This window comes from Stegostoma tigrinum, chromosome 16 (assembly GCF_030684315.1).
Source record: "Stegostoma tigrinum isolate sSteTig4 chromosome 16, sSteTig4.hap1, whole genome shotgun sequence".
Classification (NCBI taxonomy): domain Eukaryota; kingdom Metazoa; phylum Chordata; class Chondrichthyes; order Orectolobiformes; family Stegostomatidae; genus Stegostoma; species Stegostoma tigrinum.
Genome location: NC_081369.1, coordinates 41646601 through 41668564, shown reverse-complemented (window position 1 = coordinate 41668564; position 21964 = coordinate 41646601). Strand labels below are relative to the sequence as shown.

Below are 21964 nucleotides of genomic sequence, written 5' to 3'. Positions count from 1 at the left end.
AAAAAAAGGGCCAATTAACCAAGAAAGATGGCATCCCATTGGACCTTCTGCACTATCTACTGGCAGAGTAATGGCAACTGACACTCTTCCCAGAGATGTTGGAGAATGGTCAAATTCACAAAAGTGAAACACTGGTAATTGACCTGCCTAAATCAAAAAACGCCAGAAGTGCTACTGACCCAGTTCACTGATCAGACAACTAATATCCTCCTGGAGAAGCTCGTTCATTTAGCAGTGATAATGGGAACTGCAGATGCTGGAGAATCCAAGATAATAAAATGTGAGGCTGGATGAACACAGCAGGCCCAGCAGCATCTCAGGAGCACAAAAGCTGACGTTTCGGGCCTAGACCCTTCTTCAGAGACGGGGATGGGGTGAGGGCTCTGGAATAAATAGGGAGAGAGGGGGAGGCGGACCGGAGATGGAGAGAAAAGAAGATAGGTGGAGAGGAGAGTATAGGTGGGGAGGTAGGGAGGGGATAGGTCAGTCTTCCCTGGACTGACCTATCCCCTCCCTACCTCCCCACCTATACTCTCCTCTCCACCTATACCCTCCTCTCCACCTATCTTCTTTTCTCTCCATCTCCGGTCTGCCTCCCCCTCTCTCCCTATTTATTCCAGAACCCTCACCCCATCCCCCTCTCTGATGAAGGGTCTAGGCCCGAAACGTCAGCTTTTGTGCTGCTGGGCCTGCTGTGTTCATCCAGCCTCACATTTTATTACCTCGTTCATTTAGCAGTTGGTTTTATTATATACCCATCCGAACCCTGAACTGCAGGCCAGCTTTAGGACCCAGTGCTGTTTCTGTGAACAAGTCTGTGCTGTCACCACAAACATTGAGGCTGATCTTCATTTTAAGTTCATGGCTGGAGCTGCTTTCATAGATTTTTTTCCTCAGTCTGTTATAATCCTTGCTGTGGTCTTGTGCAGAGGTACTGAAGCTGCTGTTATATGTTGAATTTAGAATTAAACTTTCACTTTTGAACACGGGAATTGAATGGATTCTGTGAGCCCACTTTCACTTTGACTAAGATTACCTAACATAGGGCAAACATAAGGAGAAAACAAGAACTGCAGATGCTGGAGTCAGAGATAACACAGTGTGGTGCTGGAGAAACCCAACAGGCCAGGCAGCATCAGAGGTGCAGGAATGTTAACATTTTGGATTGGGACCCTTGTTCAGAAATGGGGAGGGGGGAAGTGAGCTGGGAAATAAATAGAGAGAGGGTTGAGACTGGGGAAAGTAGGTGGAATGGTGATAGGTGAGTGCTGGTAGGGATCAGAGGGTTGCAGTGGGAGGGAGATCCACTGAGGTCTTCCCAGAGGTAGGAGGACAACTTCTTCAAGGTGGGCATCCTTGGAAGAGGCTTCACTGTAGGGTTGTTTTTCAAGTCTCAAAGTCTGAATGATTCCTGTAATTTGAACAACATTTGTCGAATCCTGAGATAATGGGAATTGCAGATGCTGGAGAATCCGAGATAACAAAGTGTGGAGCTGGATGAACACAGCAGGCCAAGCAGCATCTTAGGAGCACAAATTTCTTTCTGATGAGTCTAGGCCTGAGATGTCAGCTTTTGTGCTCCTAAGATGCTGCTTGGCCTGCTGTGTTCATACAGCTCCACACTTTGTTATGTGATGAATCCTGTGATGTTTGCACATATTTCTGGTCAGAAATATGCAGGCCTCCATATTGTTAAATGTTTGCAGACAAGATTACATAGTAGCTGTCAGCAGCTCCCATGCAATAGTAGTGGCACTAATTGATGTATGACCCTGATTTGACAGCAGTAGTCATTTTACAACACCACACTCTAGCCAATGTACTTTCTTCTCATTACTGAACATCACATTAAATGGAATGAAGGATCCACTCCCACTCCAAACAGTGATTTTTAAAGGCATCATAAGGTTAGTTTCTGGATTATTCTAGTCTCTGGTGCAATGTGTATGTGCTTTTGGATGTTTCATTTACATCACTAGAATTTGGGTGATGTGTTTAGTTGGGCAGTACTTCCTTTCCTTTATCACATGAAGTTTTGTGCTGAGGAACATTGCTTCCACAACTGGGTGAAGCTTCCTCCGGAAACTTAAACATGATTGGAACGATGAAAAAATGTAATAAGAGATTGGACGGAGACACATGTCAAAGTGGAAGAAGTACATGAGACTACAGCATAGGTAACCATTTTCTACCTGAGCACTACATGACTAGATTATTCATTAGCAATATGAGTAATCCCAAATACCCTGGAGTTGTACCAGAAGATCAGAGGGTTGCAAATGTCATTCCCTTGTTCAAGAAGGGGAATAGGGATAATCCTGAAAATTACAGACTGGTCAGTCTTACTTCTGTGGTGGGCAGATTATTAGAGAGGATTCTGAGAAATAGTATTTATGATTATTTGGAAAAGTACAGTTTGATTAGAAATAGTCAGCATGACTTTGAGAGGGGCAGGTCATGCCTCACAAGCCTTGTTGAGTTCTCTGAGGATATGACAAAACACTTTGATGAAGGTAGAGCAGTGGATGTGGTGTATATGGATTTTAGCAAGGCATTCAATAAGGTTCCACATGGTAGGCTCATTCAGAACGTAAGGAGGTATGGGATTCAGGGAAATTTGGCTGTCTGGATAGAAAACTAGCCGTCCAATAAAAGATAGTGGGTGATAGTAGATGGAAAGTATTCAGCCTGGAGCTCGGTGACCAGTGGTGTTCCACAGAGATCTGTTCCGAGATCTTTATAAATGACTTGGGTGAGAAAGTGGAAAGGTGGGTTAGAAAGTTTGCCGCTGACATGAAGGTTGGTGGAATTGTGGACAGCGTAGAGGGCTGTTGTAGGTTGCAACAGGATATTGACAGTATGCAGAGCTGCGCAAAGAAGTGACAGATGGAATTTACCTCGGAAAGGTGTGAAGTGATTCATTTTGGAAGGTTGAATTTGAATGCAGAATACAGGGTTGATGGCAGGATTCTCGGCAGTGTGGAGGAACAGAGGGATCTTGGGGTGCTTGTCCGTTGATCCCTCAAAGTTGCTACCCAAGTTGATAGGGTTGCAAAGAACGCTTATGGTGTGTTTTTGGCTTTCATTGGTAGGTGAGTTGAGTTTAAGAGCTGTGAGGTAATGCTGCAGTTCCATAAAACTCTGGTTAGACCACTCTTGGAATATTGTGCTCAGTTCTGGTCACCGCATTATAGGAAAGATGTGGGAGCTTTAGAGAGGGTGCAGAGGAGATTTACCAGGATGTTGCCTGGACTGGAGGGCAGGTCTTACGAGGAAAGGCAGAGGTAGCTAGGGCTTTTCTCATTGGAGCGAAGAAGGATGAGAGATGACTTGATAGAGGTGTACAAGATGATGAGAACCATGGATAGAGTGGCTAGTCAGAGACTTTTTCCCAGGGCGGAAATGACTGTTACAAGGGGGCATAATTTTAAGGTGATTGGAGGAAGGTATAAGGGAGATATCAGACGAAGGTTCTTCACACAGTGGTGGGCATGTGGAATCCGCTACTGGCAGTGTTAGTGGAGTGAGATACTTTAGAGACTTTTAAGCAACTCTTGGATGGGCACAAGGAGGATAATAAAATGCAGGGTAGATCGTGGCCAACGTGCCTGTACTATGCTGTACTGTTCTATGTTCTATGTTCTACACTTTGCAATTCATTAATGGTCTAATTCCTTATCTGTCCTCCATCATTGAGCATCAATTGTCTTCCTTTTTAAAAACCAACAGGAAATGCAAACTTATAATCCAATTTTGTAGATTTACTCAATCTCTGCTGTTGTGCATTCTATTTGTAATTCAAATGACTATTAGTCTCCCTGACTCAACTCCGAGCCTTTGCTGGTGCTTTGCTTTACATGCCATTGTGTGACTGCATTCATAAGGGCACTGATGTTTCAGTTCAGATTACAGGTGGTCTTGGAGCAGATCGTGCTTTAGATCATTTATCAGAAATCATTATCTCTGGTCAGGCTGGCTAGCTGAGTTATAATAAAGGCACCGGAAAAGTGGGAGTGCTGGAGCATTCAGGGGAAACAGCAGCAAGCTCTTGTGGCCTGTCTTTAATATGATTCAGCGCCATCCCACAATGGCAGCAATCTGACTGAGGAAGACCGTTTCATTGAAGCAGCCAGACTAGATCTGAAGACATGTCACTGGAAACATTAACTCTATTTTCTGTCCATAGATGCTGCCAGATCTCTGGGGTTTTTCCAGAAATTTCAGCTTTTTGTTCTGATTTCCGGAATCTGCAGTTCTTTTCATTTTTGTATATTTTTCCATCATAGCCTGATACGTAGAAATTCTCGTCTGACTTATTGGAAATAATGTGCGCTTTTCCTTTCTGGCAAACTTATTAGATGTTCCTCCTACGGTTGCAGCTGTGTACTTTCGCCTGATGTCTTCAATGTGTATGTTTTTTCCTCTCGCAGCCTTCACGCCAGTTGGCTGCGAATGTAAGATCAAGTGGAATGTCATCTTCACTGTCTGTCTGTTTCCCTGTTCCTTCCCTGCTGCAATTCTAGGATGGTTAAAATGAAAACAGGACAAGGGGTAAGTTATGGTTAAGAGAGAAGGGAAGGGACAAGCCTATGCTTATTATGGCTTGTGTGCCAAAAAAAATGGCATGAAGTGGGAAGAGAAGGATAAATAGGTACTCTGACGCTCTCCGTATCAATCCCATTGATACTTTCTGCTCCACTGCCTGTAAGGGTGGTGTAGGCAGAAACCGTCATCAGATTTGAGAAGTATTTAAATGTGCATTGTGATGCCAGGGCATACAAGAATATAGGCCAAGTGCTCAAAAATAGGTTTGGAATAATTAGATGCTTGCTTTTGACTGGCGCAGCCTCATTGGGCCAAAGGGCCTTTTTCTGTGCAGTAGACCACTATGACTGTCAATGGATATGGACACAATCATGTCCTTTTCCCGGAAGGGCAGTACTGTCTCCTCGATAGTTGTTCAAACGTGCTACTGCTCTTGTCTGCTTTCTGATCGTTACTACTGTCTCCGGTTGTGCTCTACCTTCTTCTGCATAAAGTAGGATGTGTGTTAGTGAATGTCCTGCAGTATGCTTGAATGTTGTGCCATCATGCTTGTAATGCTGGTGGTGTTTCCTAGCTGTGGTATGGGTGTGATGTTTGCAACATTTCAAAGTGTGCATACTGCCTACCCTTGATAATCCTTCCATCTCTTGCTTAACTAGGATCTATTTATCTCTGTCTTTAAAATACTCAAGGACTCAGCTTTTTGCAGAGAGCATCACTACCTTCTCATGGAATCCCTACAGTGTGGAAGCAGGATTCAGCCCATTGAGTCCACAGCAACATTCTGTAGAGCATGCCATCCAGACTCTCACCCCTATCCTTTTCCTGTAATCCTGCATTTGCAATGGCTAATCCACCTAGCCTGCACTTCCCTGGACACTATGGCCAATTTAGCATTGGCCAATCTGTCTAATCTGTACATCTTTGAGGAAACCCCACAGACACAGAGAATGATTCTGTGGAGTCTGCACAGTTGTCTGAGGCTAGAATCTGAACCGTGATCATAGTGCTGTGAGGCAGCAGTGCTAGCCACTGAGCTACCGTGCTACCCCATTCTGAGAGAAACTCTATCACCCCTTCTCTGTTTTAAATAGGTGATCTTTCATTTTTAAGTGATCCCTAGTCCTAGATATAAACATTAGAAGAAACATTCTTTCCACATTAATTATATCAGGACCCTTCAAGATCTCAATCAAGTCACCTCTTACTCTGCTAAACTTCAGCAGATATAAGTTTAACCTTTCCAACCTTTCCTTCTTATTCTATTTATTAGTCTGGTAAACCACCTCTGAATTGCCAATGATGCATTTATTTTGGCGACGGCCTCGTGGTATTATTGCTAGACTATTAATCCAGAGTCCCAGGTAATGTTCAGGGGACCTGGGTTCGAATCCTGCTGTGGGAGACGGTGGAATTTGAATCCAATAATAATCTGGAATTAAGAATCTAATGATGACCATGAAACCTTTGACGATTATCAGGAAAAACCCTTCTGGCCCGCTAACATCCTGTAGGGAAGGAAATCTGCCATCCTTACCTGGTCCAGCCTACATGTGACTGCAGACCCACAGCAATATAGTTGACTTTGAACTGGTCTCTGGGCAATTAGGGATAGGGAATAAATGCTGGTCCATCCAGTGATGCCCACATCCCATGATTGAATTTTTAAAAACTTCTTAACTTATGAAAGACAACCAATACTGTGCACAATATATGTGCAGTCTCTCCAGTACTCTTATAACTCAAGCTATGTTAATGATTTAGATGAGGGAACTAAATGACTCCAAGTTTGTTGAGAACACAAAACTCTTGTGGCAGGATGAACAGTGAGGAGATGCAGAAATGCCGTAGTGTGGTTTGGACAAATTGAGTGAGTTTTTGTTCCCTTGTGGGACAGGGGGAATCACTGCCTGGCCAGCATTTATTGGCCATCCCTAGTTGCCTTTTGAGAAGGCGATGGTGAGCTGCCTTATTGAACCACTGCAATCCATGTCCTGAAGGTAGGCCCACAATGCCCTTACGGAGAAAGTTCCAGGATTTTAACTGAAGTAATGACAATATATGTCCAAGTCAGGATGATGAGTGGCTTGGATGGGAGTTTGCAGGTGGTGGTATTCCCATATATCTGCTACCCTCATCCTCCGGATGGAAGTGGTCATCAGGTTCAAAACAACTGTCTAAGGATCTTGGGTGAATTTCTGTAGTACATCTTGTAAGTAGTACACACTACTGCTTCTGAGTGTCTGTATTAGAGGAACTGGATGCTGTGGATGTGGTGCCAGTCAAGAGGGCTGCTTTGTCCTGGATGCTGTCAAGCTTCTTAAGTGTTGGAGTTGCACTCATCAGTGGAGTATTCCATCACACTTCTGACTTGTGCCTTGTAGGTGGTGGACGGGCTTTGGGGATTAGAGAGGTGAGTTACTCACTGCCGGATTCCTAGCCTGTAAGACTCTTTTGGCACAGCGATAGTGTGCTTAATGCTGAGGCCTGAGTTCAAATCACACTTCTGAACAGTTTGAATAGAAAATAATTTCCTTAGACTCTGACCTGCTCTTGTAGCCATTGTATTTGTATGGTGAGTACAGTTAAATTTCAAGTCATGCTAAACTGACTTGTATTTTTATGTAAGTATGAACCGTATTACCAGCTGCTTTATTATGTTGAATCTTAGGAATAGAATAAACCTTAGTTTGCTTACCAGATATTCACCAAATTACAAGATTCTTCTCCTGTAGCACAGGCATAAACATTAGGAAAAATGTTTCCCTTCCTCCCACGACTCCTTTAAACAGATGGGGACAAAGAAGTTGAAAAAATGTGAAAATTTCCAACAATATTTAAAATCTGAAGGAAAAGGAATGAGAAACTGAACTTATTCAAATTGGTTCTCTGTTGAAGTGATAGTTTTTCAATAATTTAGACTGTTAAATTCTTACAATACCCTTTTCTAGCAAGCTGGGTTTATATTTATACAATAAACACAGCAGCTTCACACTATTCTATGCATTTGTATTGCTTGGCCTCCTTAGTGATGTAGAAGCAGGGAAACCTGGACTTCTATTTCATAATTTCCATACTTGTCTGTGCATGTAGGCTTTCTGGACTCTGCAGTCTGATTTTACATATATCTATTAACTTTGCTGTCTTCTCCAGAAAATCCTGCCCATTCTCTTCAACATGATGACTAGTAATAAATGCAGATGCTTGATTTTTCTTCCCAACATCTACAGTGAAATCTGTTTTGTTGAACACATTGAAGTTCTGTCTTTTATATGTTTCTTTCCCTTTGATCTATCTTATTTTAATAATAGGAGAAAGTAATAATTTGAATCAGAGTTCTGAAATTCATTTTACCATACAGTAATTGGATTTGAGCAACCTAACAATGCTGATTGAAGCTTTAATCCATCTATTTGATTCCATCTATTTTGTCTTTCACTAGGTGTTAGGTGCTTTGAAAATGGGACAACACTGTGACAGTTCATTATGATGACCAGCTGTCTCCATAGGCTTCTTGGGCTGCAGGTCAGGGGTCACTTGGGAAAGGTGCCAACACACAGCCTTACTTCCTTTACTCCTCTTTTCCAGAAGAGATTGCATAATGAAAAGAGGTTGGTCGTGCTTTGTTTCATGTTTAGATATTCTAAATTTGTTCAAATACCCAACCTTTTTTCATTGTAAATGAGCATTTGAATTAGTTTGAACAAGAATGGAGACTTCGTTGCATAGTGAACTAGATTAGAAGCTGATGCAATGCAACTCTTGCTCATTTTCCAAACAGCTGGCATTAGCCTAATGCTATTTTAAATATCACCAACTTAACAGTGATAGAATGGCTCATTATCTGAAAGGCCCCACAGTTAATTCAGAGGGAAATAATGCATTGAGTAACTAGAACAGCATGTATGTGACTGCTCAAAATGATGCTCATTATTGTTTTCACATTTGGAATAGTACTGTATTTGACCATGCCATTAGTTACACTATTGTCTTTATTGATTTTTATCTCAAGTTTATATCATCCAGAATTGTATTTATTTACACTAAAGTGGTCTTAGTAATTGTTAGACTGGTGTAGATTTATCTCTGCAGTAACTGGGTGTAAATTTTCATCTGGGTGGAGTGCAGACAAGAGAATTGGCCAATGAGGGCTGCATTTCTGAGGCACCTAATTATTGTTCCAGAAATGAACAGGAATTGAGATGGGCTGCAAGTCAAACAGTTGATTCTCTGCACATAATCTTTATTTCTTAATAGTATACTTTATATCGGCGTGATCAATGAAAAAGGAATTTCTACACATTATGTTTCACTTCTATGTATTTGCTACAGTCATTTGTTCTTTTATTAATCTCTGTGACATTCTTTTTAAAAAAAAATCAATAAAAGTTTCATTTTTTTACATCTATGTGAACCAAACCAATAATTAATATTTACGCAAAATTGACATTTTTTTAAAAATCATATTTGTAAATGGCACATGAACAGGTGATCCAACACTAGTTTCCTCAAATGTTAAAATAACTTAGTCATTTAGGAGCAGTAACCCCCCCCTTGTGACTAAATGCGTTGAGATTATCTATTTTAAAAAATAATATTACAGTTGTGTTCTAATTTCTTTAGTGAGTTAAAGAGGCGTATGAAGGCAGAGAAAAAAGCAGCTGACAAGGAAATTAAAGCTAAAGAACAAGCTGAGCAACAAGCCCATGAAGTCAAGAAGGTTGATGGAATTGACGTGAGTGGAGATGAAGAAATCCTTGATCCTAATGTGAGTGTGAGAACTCTATTCATTCCTGTGGTAACACGCTATGTTTGATGTGAATTTCTGTCAAGTAATGTATTTCAAATAATTTTGCATTGGGAAGGAATCCCAGAAGGGGAGACCAGGATGGGATGTGATTGTAGCATAAAATCTTTTGATTTGGTTAATAGTCACCAAAATGGTTCTATTTTGAATTTTGAGTACTGAGTACCCGTTTGTATCTCAGTAATTTCCTTCAGCCTATCAACTTTCCTTTTCCAAAATAAGAATTCCTTAATTTTCATTCTTTCTCCCTGTTTGCTGCACCTTTGACTTTAGCCATTTGCACCCGATGTTCTGAAAGTCACTTGATTTTTTTTCTGATCGGTTTCTGTAAAATATTCATTAAAAACATATCTCTCTTTGGCCAAAATTTAACTATTGGTCCTAATTTTTTTTTTCTTTAACTCTGAATCTATTTTCATCTGGTCACACTGCTGAGACATTTTCCTGTTTATAAAGCACTGCTTATTTAAGATGCCTGAAGCTTGTTTCAGAGCACGTTTCAAAATTTTGTAATTCTTTGTTTCAGCAATACTATAAAATTCGAACACAGGCCATCCAGCAACTGAAGGGGACTGAGGATGACCCATATCCTCATAAATTCCATGTTGCTATATCCTTAACAGAGTTCATTGAGAAATACGACAATCTGCAGCCAGGAGACCATCTCTCTGATGTTATTTTATCTGTAGCGGGTGAGATTTTACACATTAGCACCTTTGCTTTTAGTTTATTTTAAGAAGAGTTAATGCAGGAAATGGTGTAAGACAGTCACGAACTTAAATAAACCTAACTGTAATCACCGACCGAACTAATAGTACAATTTTGAAGCATGAAAAGAATAAATGAGAGACAGTGTAAGCTAAGTAGTACAAACTGAAGGTGAATGCTGGATCAGAAAGTCCTTCAGAGCATGGGGATAAGTGTTCACAAGCTTTACAGGTAGCAGGACAGCTTGATTTATTGAAATGAATAAAATATGGGTATCTTTATAGTTTTATGAAAGTCGCAGAATTGAAACGGCGCAGAATAATGCCATTCGGGCCATCATACCTACAGTGACTCTTCAAATGAGCATCATTACCTAGTGCGAATCCCTTGTTTTTTTCCCCCTTACAGTCTAGGACACTATTTCTATCCAAATAATCATCCAATGCCCTCTTCGAATGCTTCAATTGAATTTGCATCCATCATATTTCCAGGCAGTGCATTCCATACCCTAACTATCCATTGTGTGAAAAAGTTTTTTTTTCTCACATTATTTTTTTCATGTTACTGTAAGTCCATGCCATCTTGTTCTTAGCCATGTTACGAGCAGAAACAGGTTCCCTCTCCATCAACTTTATCCAGCCCACTGATGATTTTGAAAATCTCGATCAAATTTCCTCACAGCTGTCTTCAGTCTAAGAACTGTCCCTCCTCCTTGAAACTAACCTTATAACTAAAGTTTCTCATTCCTGGAACCTTTCTTGTAAATCACTTCTACAAAATCTCCAATGAATTTACATCTTTCCTTTAAAGTGGTGCCCACAACTGTACACAATACTCCTGCTACGGTTTAATTAGAGTCTTATGCATGTTCAACACCACCTTCATGCACATGTATTCCATTTCAGGTACAAAAGAGTAAAAGTAAGCAAATGTGTCTTTTTTGAGATAACACGGTGTAGAGCTGGATGAACACAGCAGGCCAAGCAGCATCAGAGGAGCAGGAAGGCTGACGTTTCGGGCCTAGACCCTTCTTCAGAAAAGTCTTTTTTAATACCAGTTAGATCTCTGCTGTAGTGTCCATTTCTGGACACTACAGGTTAGAAATGTGTGAAGTTCTTGGAGAGAATGTAAAGGAGATTTTCTGGAATGTTATTAGTGATGAAGGAATTCAGTTTTGCAGAGAGTCTGAGAAACCTGAAATTGATCACCTTGGAATACAGCAGGTATGATAGAGAAGCTCAAAAATTGCATGTTTTGATGAAGTAGTTGAGGAGATTCTGTTTCTCTAGATGGAAGGTTGTAGTTAGGGATCCAATACTAATTGGCACAAAACGAGATTGAACATGAGACCATTATTTCAATAATTTCAATTGATATGATGTTAAATACATTGCTTGAAAGGGTGGTAAAAGTAGGTTCATTAGGAATCTTCAAAAGGGAGGTGAATATGTTCTTAGAAGGAATATGTTTGGGGCTTAGATGAAGGACAGAGACTGGAACTAATTGACTAACTCTTAAGTACCCAAGCAAGATTGGAAGCTAAATATTGCAAACTCTAGAAATGATAAGAAAATTGCATCAAAAATGTTGCAGTAATATTGGTAAAAGAGACAAGCAATGCAGGATTACTGGAAAGTTGGAACAATCAATAAAAGTTACTGTTGGCAATGGATTCTTGCCTGTCAGGTGGCAAACCAGGAGGAACCCTCTGTTGTCTGTGTTAGAGAAGGACCACCAAAATTAATTCTCCATTAGGCACTTAATGGCAGGACACTGATTTAGGACACTGAGAGTTGGAATCTGGCAGATATCCAGTACCCATCACTTACATCTGAATCAGTGTGGGATTGCTGAGGAACCCTAGGCAGATGTGAATGAAGACAAGAAGGAGGCTGAAGAAATAACAGGAATCTCCTCTCAGTGGACTCAATCCTGAAGCTGGATCCCTCAGTCAGGTTCTATGTGTCTTTGCTTGAAACAATACTGCTCTCACTCTCCCCCAACCCGTAGAAATCAAAGGCAATCAGTATGGGGAAAAGGCAAGAATTCAGAGCTGTGGATTATCAGATCAGTCATGACCTTATTGCAGGCTCAATGGATCAAACTGCCTCTTCCTATTCCTATGTCGTTTGGTCAGTCTTAATGTGATTTGGTTTTCAGACTTCACACTTGTGACGACTCCCGCACCTGCTGTCGGTTGCATACTGATGTGGTGGCGTGATGCTCTTACAGACTTCAGTTAACCTCTGGGTAGAAAGGCTGTGTACAAGTTTTCTTGCTTTAATCTTAATTGGGCAGTGTTGGGAAGATGGCAGGGCCTTTGCCCCAAACCCTCATGTTCTCTTCCTCTTGAGATTATCCACTTTTTAGATTTTTCAAAGGCAGATTGAGAAAAATATTGCAATGATGAAAGAAAGATAATGCACAGATGTGAAATGACAAAGGGCTAATAGAATTCTGGCCTTTGTTTCAAAAGGTTAGAATTTAAAAGTTTTCTTCTGTTTTGCTGTACTTTGGTTAAACTTCATCTGAGGTACTGTATTCATTTGAGTACCAAAACTCTCGAAAATAATACTGACTTTGGAGGGGATCCAACTCCAATCAAATTTGACTGCAAGGGCGTATTTCAAACATTTCACTTGTAATCTCTCTGGTTTAGAAGGTTCAGGGGTTATCTAATCTACATACTTAAAAATTAAAGTGATCCAGTAGTGTAGGCTGTATTTTATCTGGAGAGGATTGATAACTTAGAATTTGGTTAATGAAATAAGGAAACACATTTTTCTCACAGCAGTAGTGATCCGGAATTCACTTAATCAAAAACTGGGTCAATTGAAATGTTCAAATTTTCAGATAAGTAGATTTTTCTAGTATAATGGCATCAAGGAATATAGTTGAAGGTGGAATTGAGGCTCAATCAATCATAAGGGGAACAGTCTTGATGAGCTGACTGGCTTATTTCTGTTCCTGATTTTATGGTAGAGAAAGATTTGAGAGTTAGTTCTAACGTATTGATGAATGAGTTATTTCAATCGTAATTGCTCAAGAATCAGGAGGTTGTCATGACTATTACATGAATCATTGATTCATTAAGTTAAACACGAAACAGCCTTACCTTTTCAATCTTGCGTATTTATGTATGTTGTGCTATTGTATACTATTGGTTTCTTTGTGCTGATTATTCAGTGTGTTGCTGCCTCAATCTTAAAATATAAACAATATTGAGATCTGACTCATTTTCTATGCAGAAAGTTCTATTGCAAAAAGTTAAATTTTTTCTTAATTCAATATAGCACCCATTATGTTAATTTGCATTTTAATTTGTTGGGTTTGAAAATTTATATTGGACAATGTTGCAACTCTTCCTGTTTCTTCAGGTCGTATCCACGCTAAGAGGACCTCTGGTGTCAAACTAATTTTCTATGATCTCCGTGGTGAAGGAGTCAAATTACAAGTTATGGCTAATTCCAAGTGAGTTAATTTGTGCAGATGCTATTTGTTAGGGGAATTGAATTTTTTGATTGGAGTTATAAATATTTCACCTTTATATACATGTATTATTCTATACAAGAGTAACACATGCCTACTTATTCCTTCGCAAGTTTTTTTGTGTGCATGTGTTTTCTCATTGATTTGAATGAGTTGAATTTCAGATTGGAGCAAATTGTTCTGTAGAATAGATCTAATAAGGTCTGAAAAAGATCAGATTTATCTGGCTGTTGCAAATTATTGTAAATAGCATTGCATGTTCAGTTTGTTTACTTTTGAAATTTAAAATTACTAGACTCTTCTTCAGGTACTTCCTGTATTAATGTGCTTTAATACAGCCACTGCTACTGGGTGAACATACTAAGGTAATGCCAAAATGAAATTTGTCAGTTTAATTGTATTTTCTTCTATTAGCTGCTTGTATCTGGAGAGTGCCGTTTGATGTTCAGTGTTTTAAAAAAAAGAGAGTCTGGAAATGATAAGCATGTTTGTTTATAGTGTACAGCTCCTGTTGAGTCTTTTAATAATCACTTTAGATATTACAAATCTGAAGAGGAATTCATCAAAGTAAATAATAAATTGCGCCGTGGTGATGTTATTGGAGTGCAAGGAAACCCAGGAAAGACAAAAAAGGGAGAGCTGAGTATAATCCCTGTGGAAATGAAACTTCTATCGCCTTGCCTACACATGCTGCCTCACTTGCACTTCGGTCTCCGAGATAAGGTAAGTACATTGCTCAAAATGGAATGTGACTTCTGCTTAAATTTCCTTTTGACAAACTATTAAAATCTAACTTGAAATAAATACAATGTAACCTGAAGAAGAACCAAAATTTCTTGTTTTTATACAATTTATAAGTTAAAACTAGTAAAATTTATAGTTTCTAACATGCTCATCACATTTTAAAGTTTCCAAAGCTCAGACTTTTTTTTATTAAATGCATATGATAGTGGAATCTTTCAGGCCCGCTGGAGCTTTTTCAGCCCTTCGAGCGTACGCTGCATTTCATTACAATCATGGCTGATCATCGAGTTCTAATCCCACTCTTTCCCCAAATCCCGTAATCCGTTTAGCCAGAAGAGTTATAACTATCTCCTTGAAGAGCCTTTTAGAAGAGAGGGTGGGGAAACTCAATTGGGTGTGAGGCAAAAAATGTAGCATCCTGACAGCAGGTTAAAGATTTGCTTTTAAATACTCTGAACCCTTCAGCCAAGGTACCTTTTCCTATCCTTGATGATCATAAAACTCTTTGCATTCATTACCATGCCATGAACACTCACTAACATCATTTTGCTGAATTGACATACATGGGCTCAACCTTTCACAAAAATGGGAAATTTGTGTTCACATGTGTTCTTGCAGATATGTCTGGGGCAGAGACCTGTTGGGAAAGACGTCTTCCCCGAAGCTCCAGTGCAGTTGAGCTCAATGATATCCAAATGGTATTTTTGCACATTTGCTTCCAATGTAAGCGATGAAGCCTGAATGGGTGTTTCAACCGTATTATAATCCTGCTGTAATCTTAAACACTTAACAGCATACAACATGAGACTTCACCAGATCAACCAGCTCATGGGAACCAAAAGCAAAAACAGAAATTGCTAGCAAAACTTAGCAGATCTAGCAGCAGCTGTAGAGGGAAATAAAAGTTAACGTTTTGGGTCTAGTGACCCTCCTTCAGAATTTATGGTAGATGGTTTTCCTTTTTTTTAATGCAGAAGATGGGATTGGAGGAGGGGGAGAGTAAACGCTGGGGGAGGTAGAGCCCAAAGAGAGAAAAATAGTTGGACAGACAAAGGAGTGGTAAAAGGTCAGTGTGGGGGAATGAATAGCTGTTAATTTGGACCATTAGTAATTGACATTGGGTTGTGTGTGGTAGCAGCTAAAGTGATGACAAAGGTCTGGTCTGTGGCCGTAAGGGTAAGGGCATGGCTTCAAGTGTAAAATTATTGAACTTTATGGTAAGTCCATAAAGCTGGAGAGTGTCAGAGTGGAAAATGAGGTGCTGTTCTTCCAGATTGGGCTGAGCTTTGCTGGAACACGGCAGCAAGTCAGAGACAGAGATGTTGGCCAGAGATCAAGGTGGTGTGTTGAAGTGGCAGGCAACTAGAAACTCAGGGTTATTTCTTTTTGGTGGACAGAACATAGGTGTTCTGCAAAGTGGTCACCCATTTCATTTCCCCATTATAGAGGAGAATACCTTGTGAGTAGCGAAAAGGTCTGTTTGGGACCCTGGATAATGAGGGAGGGAGGAAGTATATGGGCAGGTGTTACTCCTGTAGTTGCAGGGGAAGGTGCCGTGGGGCTGTGGGCAAAGTGTCCTGGAGGGAATGGCCCCTGCAGGATGCTGACAAGGGAGGGGAATATGTGTCTGGTGGTGGTATCTTGCTGGAGATGGCGGAAATGGCAGCTGATGATCCTGTGGATGTGGATGCTGGTGGGTGAAATAATTCCACAGAGGCCAGTATCCCATCACCAAGTCACCCTTTATTTCCATGTGGAAAGTTGTTGACACTGATCCAACTCCCTCAGATCTAGCTGTGAGTCATAAGGATGTCTGACAGTCCTGTTCTTATCTGTCAGCCAGGGCTTCTTGATTGGGGCTGTTAGTCAGATCTAATCAGGGAACTCATATTCTCTGAGGTCCACTTGGCTGACCTTGTTACAACAGTGGGGTAGAAGGTGATGACAAAAGGGACCCCAATGCTGTTTGAGAGAGGACAGGAGTGAGGGTCAAAGTGTAGGAGATGTATCTGACTCAGCTAAGACCCCTGTCAACTATGATGCTGGGGAATCCTTGGTTAAGGAAGAAAGTGGATATTTCAGACACTCCTTTGTCAAAACTGGCATCATCAGAACAGGTGAGACAGGAGAACTGGGAGAATGGAATAGTCATTACAAGAAAGAGTGTGTCAAGATGTATAGTCATGGCATCTGTGGGAGTCAGTAGGTTTGGTGGTCTGCCTATCCCCAGAAATGTCAAGGAAGGGAAGGGAAGGGAAGAGAGAAGTCGGGGATGGACCAGGTGAAGGTGAGATTAATGGAAATTGGATGCTTAATAGATAAACTTCCAATCCCTTGACTCAAATTTGTTTTTCTCCCATTGTCCAGTCCCTTCCCACTTAAATCATTGATTCTGCTGACATTTTACATCAGTTTCAGAATTTCCAGTTCACAGGTTCCAGCACATCATATCGTGGACAATTCCCTTTGGATGGTCCCAGGGCTCTCCATTTCTTCTTGGAAAGAAGAAAGCGCAAACATCCCCATCTTTCACTGCCTGCCTTAGCCTGGCAAAGTTCATCCTCACTCTGAATAACTTCTCGTTTAACTTCTCTCACTTTGTTCAGGCCTAGGTTATGCCTGTCCCTTTGTGGGATATGTGGAACATCCAGTCCTACACCCACCACAACCCACAACTCTTTTTTTTCTGGTATACAAATGACATCATCGGTGCTACTTCTGTTTTTCATTCTGAATTGGAAAAGGTTATCTATTTTACTTCCAATTTTCAACGCACTCTCATCTTCACTTGCCCCATCTCTGTAGGGTGTAAATTGCAAAGTTGAACAATTGTATCATGAGATAGTGAAGGCCACCAGGAATCCCGTTCAGCTAATTGCTAAATACACGAAAAGCAGAGTAAAGATTGAGGTTGTAGAAATCGTGCCCATGGCAGAATGAGGAAGAGGAAATCTAGTCATGGAGGAAGAAGAAAACTGGTCATGGAGGATGTACCACACCATGTACAGGTAGCTGTAGGGCAGACTTTTCACCCAACACGAGCTACCTGATAACGCCCCAAAGGGTAGTTCAACTATGTTAAAAGTCTCAAATGAAAAACAAATTTCTTATTCCTAAGAGAGAGTAGGAACTGTCGATGCTGGAGAATCTGAGATAACAAGGTGTAGAGCTGGATGAACACATCAGGCTAAGCGGCATCATAGGAGCGGGTGACTTTCTGAAGAAGGCTTTCGACCTGACATATCAGCTTTCCTGTTCCTGTGATGCTGCTTGGCCTGCTGTGTTCATCCAGCTCTACACCTTGTTATCTTATTCCTATTATTTCTTCAGAGAATACTTCCATGCCAGATATTTGACCAACTGACTCATTGTGCCTATACTGTTCTCTCGTCTTAGTGACTGTATGTATCTGACGTTGCACCAAAATTAAAGATTCCCCTAACATATTTCTTTTGGGCTATTTCATCTGTTGAATTATTGTCTGAAGAAAACCAGGGCATTTCGTTCCAGTGAGCCCCAAATTTTGATTATCTACTTCAGTAAGACTGAACTAAATTAACATCAAGTGTAAATGGTATGGCTTAATGTCACCCATATACTGCACACACCTGTAAAGCAATAGGCCAGTTCAGAATATAAACCGCATGCTATAAAATTCTCTGATTAACGGCATGCTACAATCACAGCCTTATGTGTTTTAAACCCTGCAAATTACTGTTTCCGTTAATCAACTTTTCTTTGTGTTCTAGTAGTGGTGAACTCTCTGGTTTATCCAGTGATTTGAGGTTCAGTTAGCTCAGTTGGCTGGAAGACTGATTAAGTGATGCCAATAGCATGGTTCACTTACTGCACTGGCTGATATTACCAGGAAGGATTCTCCCTCTCAATCTCTTTATCCTCACCTGAGACATGGCAAACCTTGGGCTAAATCATCAGTTTTCTCTCTCTGTCTCGACAATAGATACCAAGTGAATTCAGCGGAGGGAAATTAGCCCCATGTCACATTTATGTCACATTGATGTCACATGTTTTGATCATGATTTCAATTGTTTAGGGGGAAACTGCGTATTTGCCTGTTCGGATAATAATAAAATGATTTTTTAAAAAGTAACATATGTACAATATATTTTGTTTTTCTTTTCAGCAGAAATTCTTTTTTAGAATGTATGTTTATTCTCTCTCAATAACTTCTGACAGGAAACTAGGTATCGTCAGAGATATTTGGATCTGATTTTAAATGATTATGTGAGACAGAAGTTCATCAACAGGGCCAAAATCATCACCTATCTGCGGACGTTTTTAGATAATCTGGGATTTCTGGAGGCAGGTTTTTTTATTTTTTCTTATTTACAGTATATGTTTTTGAATAATATATCTTTTGATAATGTTCGGTGAGAGAACAACTCTGGAAATTTTAAAAAATTATTATAACTATAGCTGAGATGCTTAGTGATTTTATGCACTCTTGATGGAATTAAATGTTATTCTCATCATGTAAATTTAATCTTTCCTACAGGTGGAAACACCCATGATGAATATAATTCCAGGTGGAGCAGTTGCCAAGCCCTTCATTACACACCATAATGAGTTAGACATGGATTTGTATATGCGAATTGCTCCAGAGCTTTACCATAAGGTATGAGCGTAGAGAGGTGCATTTACTCAAAAGAAGGATGCAAATATATAGAACACCTTTCATGTTCTTAGGATGTCCCAGAGTACTTCACATAGCCAGTTGAATAAATTTGAAATGCAGTCTCAATTGCACCATCTACAAGGTCTACTTGAGGAACTCACCAAAGGAAAAAACCGGTGCTTCATTACAGACTATTTTCCCTGTCACACATGCACCTATCCATGACAGTATCCTGTAACAAATACCTAGGTTTGAGATTGAGATAACAAGGTGTAGAGCTGGATGAACACAGCAGGCCAAGCAGCATCAGAGGAGCAGGAAAGCTGACGTTTTTTATTTGAGACTATTGTGTTTTGAGGCTCTACCTTTAAGGTTAATAAGATGCATGATGGAGGTCACATAATTTGTCCTGAATCCTGCTGAAGAGAAGTAACTTGGTTGGTAGAGGGGCCAAGTTATATTTTACTATTCGATAAAGGTTTAAGATAGTTACATTTCTAATCAATGACCAAAGCAATGTTGCTGCTGGAATGATAGCTTTATAAATAGTCTCCAAATCCCAGACAAGCATTTGGATTTCTGAATAGATCTCTCCACAAACGTTGCCAGATCTGCTGAGTTTCTTTGGCCCTTCTTGTTTTTGTTTAGGAATTATAAAAGCTTATGACTTGGATAAGTTGCAAAAAGTGCAAATGCAGAAAGCAAAACCCACTGAGGAGCGAAAGAAAGTGGCAACCAGATTCTAAGATGGTGCAGGAAATGTGCATTTAGAAAAGTTATTTAGTTTTATTTTTGTTAACACAAACTAATGTTTTACATCCTAGTTGTCTTTGTTCTAAAAGAACAAAACGAAGACTGGCTCATGGTGCTGGCCGTCTTTCCCCCACCTCTCCGCTTCCTAGTAATGGAGGATGGTTACCAGTGCCAGGCAACACTCTCCCCACCTCAACTCCACCAAAAAAAAAATTAACAGCTCAAAGCTGGGCATTTTGATCCTCTTCTAAAAATAATCAGGTGCACAAGAGATCCAGAAGGTTTTTCATTGCACTCGTGACTTATAAAATATTGTGATAAATTAGCTGTTCCTTGTAAGGAATATTTTGTCTAGAGCTGAAAATATATGTGGATGTACATACACCATATTAACATGTTACTGCAAAACATGGGAGGAAGAACCATTTTTACTATTTGGAACCTAAATAGGCTTGAGTTTTGTCACTTTACTATAAAGAAGCTAGGAGTATGAATACTTTCATGTACATTTTATTGAGAAATTTGTACAGTATATAGTGAAAAAAATTGACTTCATTTTGATTTTATGAATTTTATATTTGTTTGAAATGAACTTTTTATGGATATTATAAAAATTAGGATGAATAGGCTTAACTAGTAATGTTTTTGAAAAAGGAGGGACTTGCAAATGTTCAATGAAAATTTGTCAACTGTACTTTAAAGAATACTCACATGAAACCTTATTTTGCTTAGCTTTTCCCTTGTTGACATACTATTGAGGTGTTCAGGAGACAGTTTGCTGTGAAATAAATTGTCTTCCATACAAATATACAATCTGTGACTGCAATTTGTGGTTTTGAGTTGTAATTTAACATGCAGAAAGGAAAGATCATTTTGATTGGTTGAATGTGTGGAGTCTCCTTTAACCAAAACATGTATCTTCATTTTTCAGATGTTAGTTGTAGGAGGTCTTGATAGAGTGTATGAAATTGGGCGTCAGTTTAGGAATGAAGGTATCGATCTTACTCATAATCCAGAATTTACCACGTGTGAATTTTACATGGCCTATGCTGATTACAACGATCTAATGAAAATCACAGAAAAACTTCTTTCAGGTTTGTTATGTAATTTCTGTTGTAATTAAATCATAGGAGAATTGTTTTCTGCTAATATTGTAAATTGTTTAATACTATAAATCTTAAAAAGAATGCATGATACTTCTGGGTGGCATGATCTTAGTTTTGTTCTTATCCAAAATATAGTGTGTTCTTGCTAGAAAATAGTCCCACATACTCCAGTTTCTTACTTCACTTGTTTCCAAGTGATAATTATTAATGAGTGGGCTTTCTAACTTAGGGTGGGGAATAGACATTGAATTTTAGCTCAACTTTGTCAAATCCGATAGCTACAACCGTACTTTCTAGACTGAGATACTGCGTAGTGATCAAGACAGAAGAATAACTGGCTGTATCTTTACCCAGCCTACACCCCCAAAATAAGTCTCGGGGGCCCTGAGGCAAATTGCATATTCTCTAACTGATGTTTGAAAGAAAAGCTAACTAGGCGCTGAATTCGATCAAATGTTTCAAAACACCCATATGAATTTTTGTTTTTGCAGGTATGGTAAAGCACATCACAGGCAGTTACAAAATCATATACCATCCTGATGGACCTGAAGGTCAAAGTTGTGAAATTGACTTTACACCACCATTCAAGCGTGTCAGTTTGGCAACAGACCTGGAGAAAATTGTGGGAGTTAAATTTCCATCTGCTGATCAATACGAGACTGAAGGTAAGAATAATATTTATTTCTGGTATTGTCAATTGAAAAGATAAATAGCAAATTGTGATATGATACTTGCTGTTCTATCCTGCTTCCCACAGCTTTGCATTTATTTTTACAACCCAGTTAATCACATGATCCTCTTCCATCACACCACATCTTATTCAACATGAGATTGCCTTTTTACCTTTCCAGTAGCAGCCAAGGATAATGCTGTTATTCATTTTACATTAAGTACACTGCCTACGTGTTTGTTGTAGAATCATTGAAATTACTTAGAATGTGAAGCACAGAGTTAGGACATTCTAACCAAGAAGGTCTTTGCCAGGATGCTTATGTTCCACACACAACTCCTCACTCGATTCTCCTAAATAAATTAGAAAGTCTTCTTTTCAGAAAAAACTTCTTTCAGGTAATTTTTGATGTAATAAAACAACAGGAACATTGTTTCCTGTTAAATTTGTAGGTTGTTTAAGACTGCAAGTCTTAAAAAGAACGATTGCGATCTTCTGGATGACAT

At 39.7% G+C, this 21964-nt stretch overlaps 1 protein-coding gene across 2 annotated transcripts in view; it reads left to right on the top strand.

Annotated features, from left to right (window-relative positions):
• Positions 1–21964, top strand: part of kars1 (lysyl-tRNA synthetase 1) — a 36891-nt gene that overhangs the window by 2322 nt on the left and 12605 nt on the right. Inside the window, exons 2-10 of one of the 2 annotated variants that reach the window (XM_048546467.2) lie at positions 7988–8156; positions 9169–9313; positions 9879–10044; positions 13438–13531; positions 14086–14272; positions 18491–18616; positions 18810–18929; positions 20614–20776; positions 21280–21453. In XM_048546467.2, the coding sequence (XP_048402424.1) occupies positions 8032–8156; positions 9169–9313; positions 9879–10044; positions 13438–13531; positions 14086–14272; positions 18491–18616; positions 18810–18929; positions 20614–20776; positions 21280–21453 (1300 nt within the window). In that variant the 5' untranslated portion in view covers positions 7988–8031. The remainder of the gene's footprint in view (positions 1–7987; positions 8157–9168; positions 9314–9878; positions 10045–13437; positions 13532–14085; positions 14273–18490; positions 18617–18809; positions 18930–20613; positions 20777–21279; positions 21454–21964) is intronic. The other variant, XM_048546468.2, reaches the window with a different exon arrangement.